The sequence below is a fragment of the Neovison vison genome, chromosome 13 (genome assembly GCF_020171115.1).
Source record: "Neovison vison isolate M4711 chromosome 13, ASM_NN_V1, whole genome shotgun sequence".
Classification (NCBI taxonomy): Eukaryota; Metazoa; Chordata; class Mammalia; order Carnivora; family Mustelidae; genus Neogale; species Neogale vison.
This window is the reverse complement of record NC_058103.1, coordinates 14,145,902-14,158,854: the sequence shown is the minus strand read 5'-3', so window position 1 is coordinate 14,158,854 and position 12,953 is coordinate 14,145,902. Positions and strand designations below refer to the sequence as shown.

General features: G+C 40.4%; 1 protein-coding gene and 1 pseudogene across 7 annotated transcripts in view; one reads left to right on the top strand and one right to left on the bottom strand.

Moving 5' to 3' along the window:
• Window positions 1–12,953, top strand: part of NUMB (NUMB endocytic adaptor protein) — a 191,448-nt gene that overhangs the window by 167,888 nt on the left and 10,607 nt on the right. For all 7 annotated transcript variants that reach the window (XM_044232046.1, XM_044232051.1, XM_044232049.1 and 4 more), the window contains 3 exons: window positions 5,396–5,470; window positions 7,582–7,722; window positions 12,710–12,914. In XM_044232046.1, coding sequence (XP_044087981.1) covers window positions 5,396–5,470; window positions 7,582–7,722; window positions 12,710–12,914 — 421 coding nt within the window. The remainder of the gene's footprint in view (window positions 1–5,395; window positions 5,471–7,581; window positions 7,723–12,709; window positions 12,915–12,953) is intronic.
• On the bottom strand, window positions 246–4,191 carry LOC122893207 (annotated as a pseudogene).

The window sequence follows — 12,953 nt, the reverse complement described above, 5'->3', positions numbered from 1 at the left end:
ACCTTTCAGTATTCGCTCTTAACACTTCCATAGGTTTGGAAGAAAGCAAATTCATGCCCGTGAAGTAGTAGTGAGTCTCAAAGTGATAACCTGAGACTTGTCAGTAGCTTCTCCTATCTTCATTGTCCTTGAGGAGGTAATGGGACAATATGAGCCTTTTGATTCTTAAAGTTCCTGAAATGACCTGCATATTCTTTAATATTCAACTGTACTAAATAGGTTTTTTGAAGGAGTGTGTGAAGAAGTTACCGCCGCGCCTCATCTTGAACAATACTTCCTATGTCATTTTCATTTTCAACACCAGTAGGATATGGTGCTCTTCCTAAAAGAAACTGATCCCATTTGAGAATATACTTTTTTGATGCCCAGTGAAGAGTCTCAAGAGAAACCACCTCTGGTGGTGGAATCGGGTCAGTCTGGGTCTGGAAACACTTCTCTCCTGCTTCTATATCCTTTAAAAGACTAAGATACCTTTTAATCTAGTCTCAGCTGTTTGCATCTGAGATGCCTTTTCCTTGTTTTCATCTACAGATTTATTCTCCATTTGTCAAAGTAATAATCTTTGTGATACCGTTTCTTCATGTCTTTTTGAAAGGAGAATTTCTGAACCAAGTAAGGAAGTCCTCTTCAGTCAGAGCTGCCTTAAAAGCTTTCTTGACTCAGGACCCTGGACCATTACAGATAGAGATCAAGGGAAATGTGGCACACCTGGCTGGCTCTGTCAGTGGAGGATGCAACTCTTGATCGCGGGGTTGTGGGTTTTGAGCCCCACGTTGGGTATAGAGATTACTTAAAAATAAAATCTTAAAAGAAAATCAAGTGAAGTGCTTTGAAGGCTCAGAGTCTGAAGGCAAATCATCTGGTTGGGTGCAAGAGCCCCACTTGGACTTGTTCTGTAAAGGTACCCACTACTGGGCGCCTGGGTGGCTCAGTGGGTTAAGCCGCTGCCTTCGGCTCAGGTCATGATCTCAGGGTCCTGGGATCGAGTCCCGCATCGGGCTCTCTGCTCAGCAGGGAGCCTGCCTCCCTCTCTCTCTCTCTGCCTGCCTTTCTGTCTACTTGTAATCTCTCTCTGTCAAATAAATAAATAAAGTCTTTAAAAAAAAAAAAAAAAAGGTACCCACTACTGTGTGGCTGCTGGGTCCCAGCACCTTTTTATAACTTTTTTTTTCAACTTTTAAATTATGTTTCATTGAAGTATAGCTGACACACAGTGTTAATGAGTTTCAGGTATGCATCACAGCGGTTCAGCAAATCTCTACGTTAAGCTGCGCTCACCACAGGCATAGCTACGGTCTGTTACTGCGTTGTTACAGTACCATTGACTGTATTCCCTGCGCTGCACCTTTTATCCTGTGACTCATTCCATAACCAAAGCCTGTATCTCCCACTCCTGTTTACCCGTTTTGTCCAGGCCCTCCTCCTCTTCCCCTCTGTTGATCATCAGTTTGTTTTTTGTATTTATGGATCTGTTTCTGCCATTTGTTTTGTTTTTGAAATTCCACATATAAGGAAATCATATAGTATTTGTCTTTATCTGACTTATTTCACTTAGCAAAATACCCTGTAGGTCTATCCATGTTGTCACAAATAACAAGACCTTGTTGTTTTTTGTGGCAAAGTAACATTCCATTGTGTGTGTGTATCTTACCTCTTCTTTATCCATTCATCTGTTGATGGACACGGGCTGCTTCCATGTCATGGCTATTACATATAATGCATAAACATGGGGGTGCATGTATCTTTTCAAATTAGTGTTTTCATTTTCTTTGGGTAAATACCCTGTAGTGGAATTGCTGGATCTTACGATAGTTCTATTCTTAATTTTTTTTAATTAATTAATTAATTAATTTTACAGACAGAGATCACTAGCAGGCAGAGAGGCAGGCAGAGAGGTGGGGGGGGGAGCAGGCTCCCTGCTGAGCGGAGAGCCCGATGAGGGGCTCGATCCCAGGACCCTGGGATCATGACCTGAGCCAAACACAGAGGCTTTAACCCACTGAGCCACCCAGGTGGCCCTATTCTTAATTTTTTGAGGAACTGCTGTGCTACTTTCCACAGTGGCTGCACCAGTTTACATTCCCACCAACAGAGCATGAGGGTTCCTTTTTCTCTACCTCCTCAGCAACACTTGTTACTTTTTGTCTTTTTGATTCTAGCCATTCTGACAGGTCTAAGGTGATATCTCATTGTGGTTTTGATTTGCATCTCCCTGATAATTAGTGATGTGGATCATCTTTTTACAGCCATCTGTATGTCTTCTTTAGAAAAGTGTCTTTTCAAGCCCTCAGCTCATTTCTAATCAGATTATTTGGGTTTTTTCGTGTTGAGTTGTATAAATTCTTTTCATGTATTTTGGATATTAACCCCTTATCAGATATATCATTTGCACATATCTTCTCCCATTCAGTAGGTTGCCCTTTCATTATGTTGATGGTTTCTTTCGCTGCCCGAAAGCTTAGGAAAGCTTTTTTTTTTTTTAAGATTTTATTTATTTATTTGACAGACAGAAATCACAAGTAGACAGAGAGGCAGATAGAGAGAGAGGCGGAAGCAGGCTCCCTACTGAGCAGAGAGCCCGATGCGGGCCTCGATCCCAGGATCCTGAGATCATGACCTGAGCCGAAGGCAGAGTCTTTAAACCACTGAGGCACCCAGGCGCCCAGGAAAGCTTTTTTAAAGAGAGTAATATTTACAGACACTTTTTGCCTTTTAGTTTTCAACTTATCCTAGTCTGACTGTTTCTCTCTTTGTGCGCATGTGTGTGTGTGTGTGTGTGTGTGTACATTTAGGTATCTGTCTATACATATAGAGAGAGGGAGGGACTTAAGAATTGGCTCATGCAATTATTGGGGCTGGCAAGTCTGAAATCTATAGGGCCAGCCAGCAGTCTAGAAGCTCAGGCAAAATTTCTTATGTCAGAGACTTGAGGCAGAATTTCTTCTTAGGAAAACCTGCTTTTAACCCTTAAAGTCTTCAACAGATTGGACAAAGCCCACCCATGATATCAAGGGTAATCTCCTTGATCTAAAGTCAACTGATTGTAAATGTTAATCACATCTACAGAATATATTCAAAGCAACAGCTGGACTGCTGTTTGACAAAAACAAACAAAAACCTGTGCAATCATAGCCTAGCCAATTTGACACATAAAATTAACCATTACAAGCTTTATCTCTCTACCACATCTTCATTGTTAAATCCAGTGGGCACAGTGCACATCTTTTCTTGCTTGATTGCTTTGAAACATTTGACATTTTGGACCCCCACTACTTCTTGAAACCCTTCTCCCTTAGTTTCAGTAACCCTAGTCTCTCCATTCTCCTGTCTTTCTGGTTTTTCTTTGTCTAATATTTCAAAGACTCATCTTCTTTGTTATTTGTTGATAATCTCTCCTGTCCTTGGTCTTCTTACTACTCCCATGATTGGTGTTTCCCAAAACTAAAATTCCATCTTAGAATTCTCTGCTGAACTTCGGATCTATGTATCCAATTACTTGTTACGCATCCCCACCTGGTATTGCGCAGGCATTCCCAACTTTGCTCATCTAAAACCGAACTCTTATTCTTCCCCCCCTTAAACTTACTTTTGCATTTCTTCTTTTCTCATAGTTGTAGTACTTTCTCTACCTAATTACCCAAGCCAGGAATCGGAGAGGCATTTTCTGACTTCTCCCTTGTGTTTTCCATTTAAAACTCTCTCATTTCTATCCTTTTCTCAATGAAGAGAGCTTAACCCTCATTTTCTATCATCTTAAACCATATTGTGGTCGTTCTGCCTCCTGTCAGTCTTTTTCCAGTCCATCTACACTGCTGCCACAGTGATACGCATTTAAAAATTCGTTTAGTAGCTCCTAATTGCCAAAAAAATTTAGAATTCTTCAGTAAGCATACATAGCCTTCTGTGACTAGCCTTTCCTACTCTTTATCTCCCACTGCTCCTTATTCACCCATCCTACTCTCGAGTCATAGCGAAGTATTTATGGGATGCAGATTTGCCACGTTGCTTCCTTCCGTGTCCTATGCTGCTGCTGCTGCCTATCATATCCACTACCTGTCACTTCCCTACCCCCCCACTCCTACCTTGTGCATCTAGAAAAATTATTTCAGTACTTACTTTGATTTTCTCCTTTGAATAACCTTCTGATTCCACAGTTAGATTTGACCATGCCTCCTTTCTGACATCATACATTGTTTGCAGCTCTACTATAACACTTACTACTGTATTATATTATTTATTTTTTGTTTATGAAAGTGTTGCCTTTCAATGGACAGTTTTCACTGCTTGGCATGTAATAGGCTCTTATCAAATGCCTGGTGATGGTGGAGATGATGAGCCTGGAGGGGAGTACACAGTTCATTTAGACAAATATGGAGGAATGCTGGGCTTGGACACATACAGAGGAAAGTGGTAGATATTTCTTTATCCCCTTCTGTCCCTTCTACAGGCTGCTGCTGCAGTTTTACTGCCAGATTCCTTTTGATTTATATTTTTTATAATCTAATAGCTATTCTTAGCCTTTATTTTGCTTTCGTTTTATTTTGCTTGTATCCTTAAAGCAGTTGAAGAGACAGGAAGCTGTTAAATTACTGTTACGAAGTCCCACTCTCCCATTTTCATTCCATCACAGGAGAAAGCGTACATCAGCTTACTCTCACATGATTCTTGTGTGCCAAAAGAAGTTTTTTCTGAGCCAGTAAGAATTCATGTAATAATATTAGTATTTTTTAAAGTTTTTTAATCCTCCTATGTCCCCAGAATGTCTCCATGCATTTAATATCAAATTAAAAAGTAAACGAGTTCTGTGTTACTCCTGACAGAAGAAATAATGGTCTTTAAAGATTGTTAAAGGAATAATGAAGACTTCTTGGGTGTTTAACATGAAAATTTCAGATGACCGCGGGTTCTGCTGTAGACATTATGAGTCAAAGGATAGGTCAACATCTCAGTTTAGACCTCTGTATTACTTTTTACAGTAAATACGTTTGTAGAAGCTACTTGTGGTGTAACTCCTTATGTATTTAATATTTATCTGACTTTTGGTTTTCTTGGTTGACTTTTTAAAGGGGTGAAGAATCTACTTAGGAATTCTTTGCCCTTTATGGAATGTGATATCTTGGTTTTGAGTCCACCTGTCTTTCCCCTTTACTTAGTTTTATCTTATTGTTTTGCATTGTATTTCTAAAATAATGGCTTTGGCTTGTTTTTTCCTGAATGTTTCTGCAGTTTGGTTTGAGTATCTGGCTTTGGGCACCCCTCCTGAACTTGGACTCCATCTGTACTTGTGACTTTTGGAAGGCAGAAGTCAATGTTTTCTATGGAAGATGACCTTTTTTTTTAATGTTACATATGTTTGTGTCTCCCCCCCCCTTCCTTTTTGCTTTCTCTTTAAAAGACTGGAAAGAAAGCAGTTAAGGCAGTCCTGTGGGTATCAGCAGATGGACTGAGAGTTGTGGATGAGAAAACTAAGGTAAACATTTTATAAGTGTGAATGTTACTGTCCATTTTTTTTTTAATCCCTAATGATCAAATACAATGCTGTTAAGCAGCTATAGTCACTCTGTATCCTTCCACTTTGTCCAAAATCTTTGGAGATACTAGTGTTCAGAAAACAAATTCAGTTATTCATTTAATCTTATGAAAAACAGAATTCTCACAACATTTTGCTCTACGTAACAGCATGTTTAGTGTAGTAAACATTTGCATTTAATGTTAGGATTTTGTTCTTATACATTTGAAGAAAATGTTTACTCCCACAAATTTGATGTAAAATATAATGGACCTTTTACCAAAGTTTTTAAAAAAGACCACATCTGAAATTTCTTCTTGTTCCTTAATAGAGGGAACTATATTCTTAGAAAGTGATATTTGAAATGATTAACCTACTGTTTAACTTTAAAAAACCAATTTAAGCAAAATCTTAAGGACTAGTAAATGGCTCATTTGGTTAACACTTACTTAGAATCTACACAATATCTTATATCAGAGATGGCATTTTGCATTTGAAAGAAAGTGATCTTACATGCCTGAAGAAGAACGGAGACATAGACTCTAACATTAGAGAACAGTAAGTCTTATATAAGCACATTTAATCATTAATTTAAATTTCCTAAGAGACCTAAAGTCTGGAGAAATTTTAACAAGAAGGCAATTTTTCAAAAAACTTCATATGTCACTGAAAGGGGGCAGTCTGGCCGCTAAAGAGCAATTTTGATGGATAACTTACCTGATATATACTTACCTGATATATTTTAGGTATAACTATTAATACAGTTGCAGTAGTTCTTTTGCCCTTCATCTGAGGCCTCCCCCCCTTTTTTTTTAAGTTCAGAAGAAGTGATAGTCTTAAATGTACATCATTACTATTATTGGAAACCATGATCATCTTAATTAGCTTATTGTTAAGAACTTGTATAGTTTTCTTTAGTGTTTTAGATGAAATGTGTTGTACATGGAGGCGGTTTTTGTTTTATACCAGTTCATAGGTGGTATTGCCCCCTGGTGGCTACGTATAGCACTGGCATTAATTAGTTTGGTTCTTTCCACTTTAGTGATAATTGTAATTGATGGCTTTTCACCCTTGGACCCATCATGAATGGAAAAGAAGTTTTGCAGTGTGTACAATCTATAAAGGGCTCATATTTAGAATATATAAAGAACTCGTACATGTCAATAAGAAAAATGACAGACAATCCAAAAGACTTGAAGAATTACATTGCTAAAGAGGAAATTCATAATAATCAAGGTTATGAAAAATAAAACCATAATGAGCCACCAGAGTTGCAGAATTTTTTTTTAAAGATTTTACTTATTTATCTGACAGACAGAGATCACAAGTAGCAGAGAGGCAGGCAGAGAGAGAGAGAGGAGGAAGCAGGCTCCCCGCCGAGCAGAGAGCCCCACGCGGGGCTCGATCCCAGGACCCTGGGGCCACGACCCGAGCCGAAGGCAGAGGCTTCAATCCACTGAGCCACCCAGGCGCCCCGAGTTGCAGAATTTTTAAAAATTGGCTGGCAAGTTTGTGGGGCAACATAAATTCTCATAGTGATGCTTTATAAAAGCCATTTTTAAAAAATCATTTGTTTTAGCATTTGTAGCCCCACCTCAGCATCTAGGCATTCTGGGCTATGGGAGTATCACAAAGAAGAGCCTCAAGATTTTAAAAAACATTTTGTGTAATGTTTATACTGTGTAGATACAATGCCATTCAGCAAGTATACAAAGTCATACTCAAAATCAAATGATCACTAAGTTAATATAAACTATATGGGAATTGGATGGAGTTTATTGATTTACATATATTATCAAATTGAACATACAATGTACGTGATAAAACTAAAATCAGCAAGCATCTATTTTAGAACATAAAGATGAAGTGAGAAAGGCATCTGGGCAGAGTGCCTCTTGGGATCTCTTCTTCATCAAATTCTTAGTATTCAGACTGCTGGCCTCAGAGCACTATTTCATGGTTTTGATGCTTTAGTTTTAGAGACTCTATTGTGAAATGAGCATCCATGTTTATTCTGAGAACCTTGAATAACCTGGTAAATCCTCTATTTCTTTGTGTTTCCCTTTTTCCAGGACCTCATAGTTGACCAGACAATAGAAAAAGTTTCTTTCTGTGCCCCAGATAGGAACTTTGATAGAGCATTCTCTTACATATGCCGTGACGGCACCACTCGGCGCTGGATCTGTCATTGCTTCATGGCTGTCAAGGACACGGTGAGTCCAGCAGTGTAGACTTCATCATGACTAGCCTCAGCTAGCCAAACTCACTCTAGGTTGGCTCAGCTAAGCAATTCCCACTACGTTTTTTTATAAGTACCTGCTCTTACAGCACTTGGAAGTGCCTAAACGAGCCTGTTTTCATTCAGCTCACAGAGCAAGATGATTAGCTGAGAGCCAAGGTCATTAAAGGAAAGTAAAAGTGCTCCGGTGATGGTGGCTGCTAAACTTTACTTGAAATTTTTAATTATTAGAACTGGGGTGATGGGTATTAAGGAGGGCATGTGTTGTGATGAGCACTGGGTGTTATATGCAACTAATGTATTGTTGAACGCTACATCAGAAACTAATGATGTACTATGTTCTGGCTAACAATAAAAAAAGAACTATTTTCAAGATTCTTACATGTTTTTGTTTGCTAATACATCTAGGTAGAAAATATTGGCATTAGGGATGCCTAGGTGGCTCAGTCGGTTGGACATCTGCCTTCGGCTCAGGTCATGATCCCAGAATCCTGAGATTGAGCCCCGCTTTGGGCTTCCTGCTCAGTAGGAAGTCTGCTTCTCCCTCCGTCCCTCGCCCCGTTCTCTCTCCTCACTTTCTTTGTCTCTCAAATTTTTTTTAATAGTTTGATTTACTTTTGTCAGAGAGAGACAGCACAAGCAGGGGGAGCTGTGCAGGCAGAGGGAGAAGCAGACTCCCCACTGAGCAAGAAGCCCGATGCCAGATTCGATCCCAGGACCCCAGGATCATGGCCTGAGCTGAAGCAGACACTTAACTGACTGAGCCACCCAGGCATCTCTCGAAAAATTTTTAAAAATCTAACAAAACAAAAACAATACATTGGCATTAAGGTGCTTATAAATTTATTTGCAGAGGAATTCTACTACAAATGAATGACTGAGTTGAGATATATTTTCAGTTAATTAAAAAATAGAAATACTTGGGTGCCTGGCTGGCTCAGTTTGCAGCATATGTGACTCTTGATCTCAGGGTCATAAGTTCAAGCCCCGTGTTGGGTAGAGATTATTAAAAAAAAAAAGGATATACTGAAATTACGGTGTGGTAAACTTTGCAGAAATTGTTGCATAGTAGAAACTTTTAGTTTTGATTAAAAATAGGGGGAAATTGAGGGTGCCTAGGTGGCTCAGTTGGTTAAGCATCTGCTTTCGCCTCAGGTCATGATAGCCCATCGTCGGGCTCCCTGTTCAGTGGAGAGTCTGCTTCTCTCTCTCTCCCTCTGATGCCCTCCCCCTCAAATAAATAAAGTCTTCTTAAAAAAAGAATAATTAGAGGTGCCTGGGTGGTTCAAATGGTTAAGCATCTGCCTTCGGCTCAGGTCATGATCCGAAGGTCCTGGGATCAAGCCCCGCATTGGTTTCCCTACTCAGTGGGGAGCCTGCCCCTCCCTCTCCTTCTGCTGCTCCCCCGCTTGTGCACTCTCGCTCTCTCTATCAAATAAATAAAATCTTAAAAAAAAAAAAGAATTAACCTATCATCTTTCACATAAAGTACCCAAAAATCTGACAAAAGACAAATCTCTTAGATAATGATGATCTTAACTAGAGCAGAGCATTGAGTTTATCATTGTAATTACTGAGTTTTTTAAAGTCCAGACAGAATAAGGCAGTATAGCCATTCCTGAAGGATACAACTCAGTAAATCCTTTCCAGGGTTTATCTGAAAGGAAAGCAGTGGCCATACTATAAAATTCACCGAAATGTTTTTCTTTTATTTATTTATTTATTTATTTATTTGACACAGAGAGAGAGAGAGAGAGAGATTACAAACAGGCAAGGGTTGGGGGCGGGGAAGCAGGCTCCCTGCTGAGGAGAGAGCCCAATGCACCCCTCCAAAATGTTTTTCAAAGCTCTTGGAGAGGGCCACCTGGGTGACTCAGTTGATTAAGCATCTGATATTCAGCTCAAGTCATGATCTCAGGGTCCTGTGTTGGAGCCCTACATCAGGCTTCCTGCTCACCCAGGAGTCTGCTTCTCTCTCTTACTACTGCCCTTTCCCCTGCTCATGCAGCTTGCTTGCGTGTGTGCGCGCTCTCTCTCTCTCTCTCTCTCTCTCTCTCAAGTAAATAAAATTTAAAAAAAAAAAAGAAAAGAAAAAGCTCTTTCTGAAGAGCTGAAAAGATAGTGATATAAACTATTAAGAGTCCAGGCTCTGACTCACATCTGGGTTTCAGGTCTAGTTCTGGTTCTTAGTAACTGTGGGATTTGTCATTTAGCATTCTTTAAGCTTGACTTTCCACTTTCATAAAATGGAGATAACAGTTGTGAAGACTAAGTTAGTAAAAGTACTTTTAGTATAGAGTTTTTCACAGGGTCACTGCCCTAAAAATGGTGGCTAAGATTGTCAGATGTTCCTCCTTTGTTTGACATAGTGCTTTGAGAAAGAGTTGAAATAAATAAACTACCCTTTTTTCTTCTGTGACTTCAGTAAGTCACAAAGCAATGTATTTTGCTATTACTACATAAAATCCAAAGAGTTCCCTTACATTAATTAAAACACTTTTATTGTCAAATCCTGGTCCTTCAGGCTGTTTGAATCTCCTTGGCCGGTGGTTATCCTGTATCAGGATCACCTGGAGGGCTTGTTAAAACAGTGTTTTCGGGGGGCCTGGGTGGCTCAGTGGGTTAAAGCCTCTGCCTTCAGCTCGGGTCATGATCTCAGGGTCCTGGGATCGAGCCCCACATCGGGCTCTCTGCTCAACAGGGAGTCTGTTTCTCCCTCTCTGTCTCTGCTTGCTCTCTGCCTACTTGTGATCTCTGTCTAATAAATAAAATCTTTTAAAAAAAAATAAAATAAAAAACAAAAAAAAACAAAAAAAAAAACCAGTTTTATTGTCCAATCCTGGTCCTTCAGGCTGTTTGAATCTCCCTTGGCCGGTGGTTATCCTGTATCAGGATCACCTGGAGGGCTTGTTAAAACAGTGTTTTCGGGGCGCCTGGGTGGCTCAGTGGGTTAAAGCCTCTGCCTTTGGCTCAGGTCATGATCCCAGAATCCTGCGATTGAGCCCCGCATTGGGCTCTCTGCTCAGCGGGGAGCCTGCTTCCTCTTGTCTCTCTCTGCCTGCCTCTGCCTACTTGTGATCTCTGTCTGCCAAATAAATAAATAAATAAAATCTTTAAAAAAAAAACAAAACAAAACAGTGTGTTAGCTGGGATGTCTGGGTGCCTGGTGGCTCAGTCGGTTATGCATCTGCCTTCAGCTCGGGTCATGATCCCAGGGCCCTGGGATTGAGTCCCACACTGGGCTCCTTGCTCAACTGGGAGCCTGCTTCTCCCTCTGCCCTGCCACTCGCCCTGCTGGTGTGTGCGCTTGCTCTCTGTCTCTCTCTCTCTGACAAATAAATAAAATCTTCAAAAAAATAAAATAGTTTGTTAGGTCCCACCCTCAGAGTTTTTCAAAATTCAGTGGATCACACAGATGGAGGGGCTTGGAGAGGGTCTCTGTTCAAGAACTTCTGTCCTAGGCCTAGGAGAAATAAGCTTTGGGCTGTAGCTCTATTCTTAAAATAGAGCTGTTCAGATGCAGACAGGTTCTGAAATTTTTTCGGTGCTCTCTCCTATTTCATGCTTCAGTGCTGTACTCTTAATATCATCCCCCTAAGAAGTTAGATGGAAACTCATGTGGATGAATAAAAAGTAACTGTCAGGGCACCTGGGTGGCTCAGTGGGTTAAGCCGCTGCCTTCGGCTCAGGTCATGATCTCAGGGTCCTGGGATCGAGGCCCGCATCGGGCTCTCTGCTCAGCAGGGAGCCTGCTTCCTCCTCTCTCTCTGCCTGCCTCTCTGCCTGCTTGTGATCTCGCTCTGTCAAATAAATAAATAAAATCTTTTAAAAAAAAAAAAGTAACTGTCAGTTCTTCGTCGGCAGTTACAGGAACTCTTACAGTTTATAATCGTGTGACAAAAGGCATTTCATACATGATTTCCTGTTGTATCTGATACTGGCATATAAAATGCAGGAAGTTGCTCAGAACCAAATGTAGGAGAAGCTGCCTATACTGTGTGATTTTGAAAATTCCACAGAGGGTTCCCTGTTCTCAAATACCTTTTTTCACTGTTAGTGATACCAGCAGTTACTGTATCATCTCTAATTTTTTTATTCCGCAATTAGATACGTGGTTTAAAATACAGATAACCCTGATAAAAATAATCCATTGCGTTTATTAAATTTACTCTAGGTTATCCAGTTTATCTTTAAAACAATATTTAGTTTGTATAAGCTCTCCTCTCTTCCCACACACAAACAAATCAATTTTATTTATTTAATTCCTTTTAAGTAGGGAGTGTGGACGAAATCCTCCTTTAACTTCTGCCTATGTGTGGGTGGGAGGGAGAGTTGAGGTGAGAGAGCTGGAAGATAGGGAAGGTAAGGGGGAAAGCATCAAAGTGATGAGGGCCTAGAATCGGGAAGGGTGCTTAGGGAGGGAGCATTCGGAAAGGGGAGACTGAGAAAGCTAAGCTTTTCTTTTCATAATTCCTGAGTCATCTCTGAAGTTGTATTTAGTTAGCCCAAGTTTTAAGTTTCCATCCTGTTGACAGTCTGTTTAGCCTCCTGAAACTTACCCTGCCTTTCCAGTAGTTTCTTAGAAATGCTTGGTACCTATTACCACTGTTCCCCTAAATGGCAAATGCAGGATTTGTGTCAGGACTTAGGGCTTTAGACCTTAAGTAGTGTCTCCTAAGCTGATGGCCAGAGCTAACATGAGTGACAGAGGGGGCCTGACTGATGAGGTCTCTGGGGCAACACACAAAAGCACAGTGCCCACCACAGTAAAGTATCATAAGCATGACCTGAGATAATTTATTCATTTAATTTGCCATATTGGTATGTTAAATTACAATTTTTAAGCTGGAGTTTCCAACATTTTGCCATGTGTGAAAAGTAGACTTTTGTGGTCCAGGCTAATTTGTAGTTGCTGGTACTATGACTCTAAAAAAGTTTTTTAAACCTTCTGTTACGTACAGGGTGAAAGATTGAGTCATGCAGTAGGCTGTGCTTTCGCGGCCTGTTTAGAACGGAAGCAGAAGCGGGAGAAGGAATGTGGAGTGACTGCTACTTTTGATGCCAGTCGGACCACTTTTACAAGAGAAGGATCATTCCGTGTTACAACAGCCACCGAACAAGCAGAAAGAGAGGAGATTATGAAACAAATCCAAGACGCCAAGAAAGGTACAGTCGGTTCTGCTACAGTTTGCATTTATGCAGGTT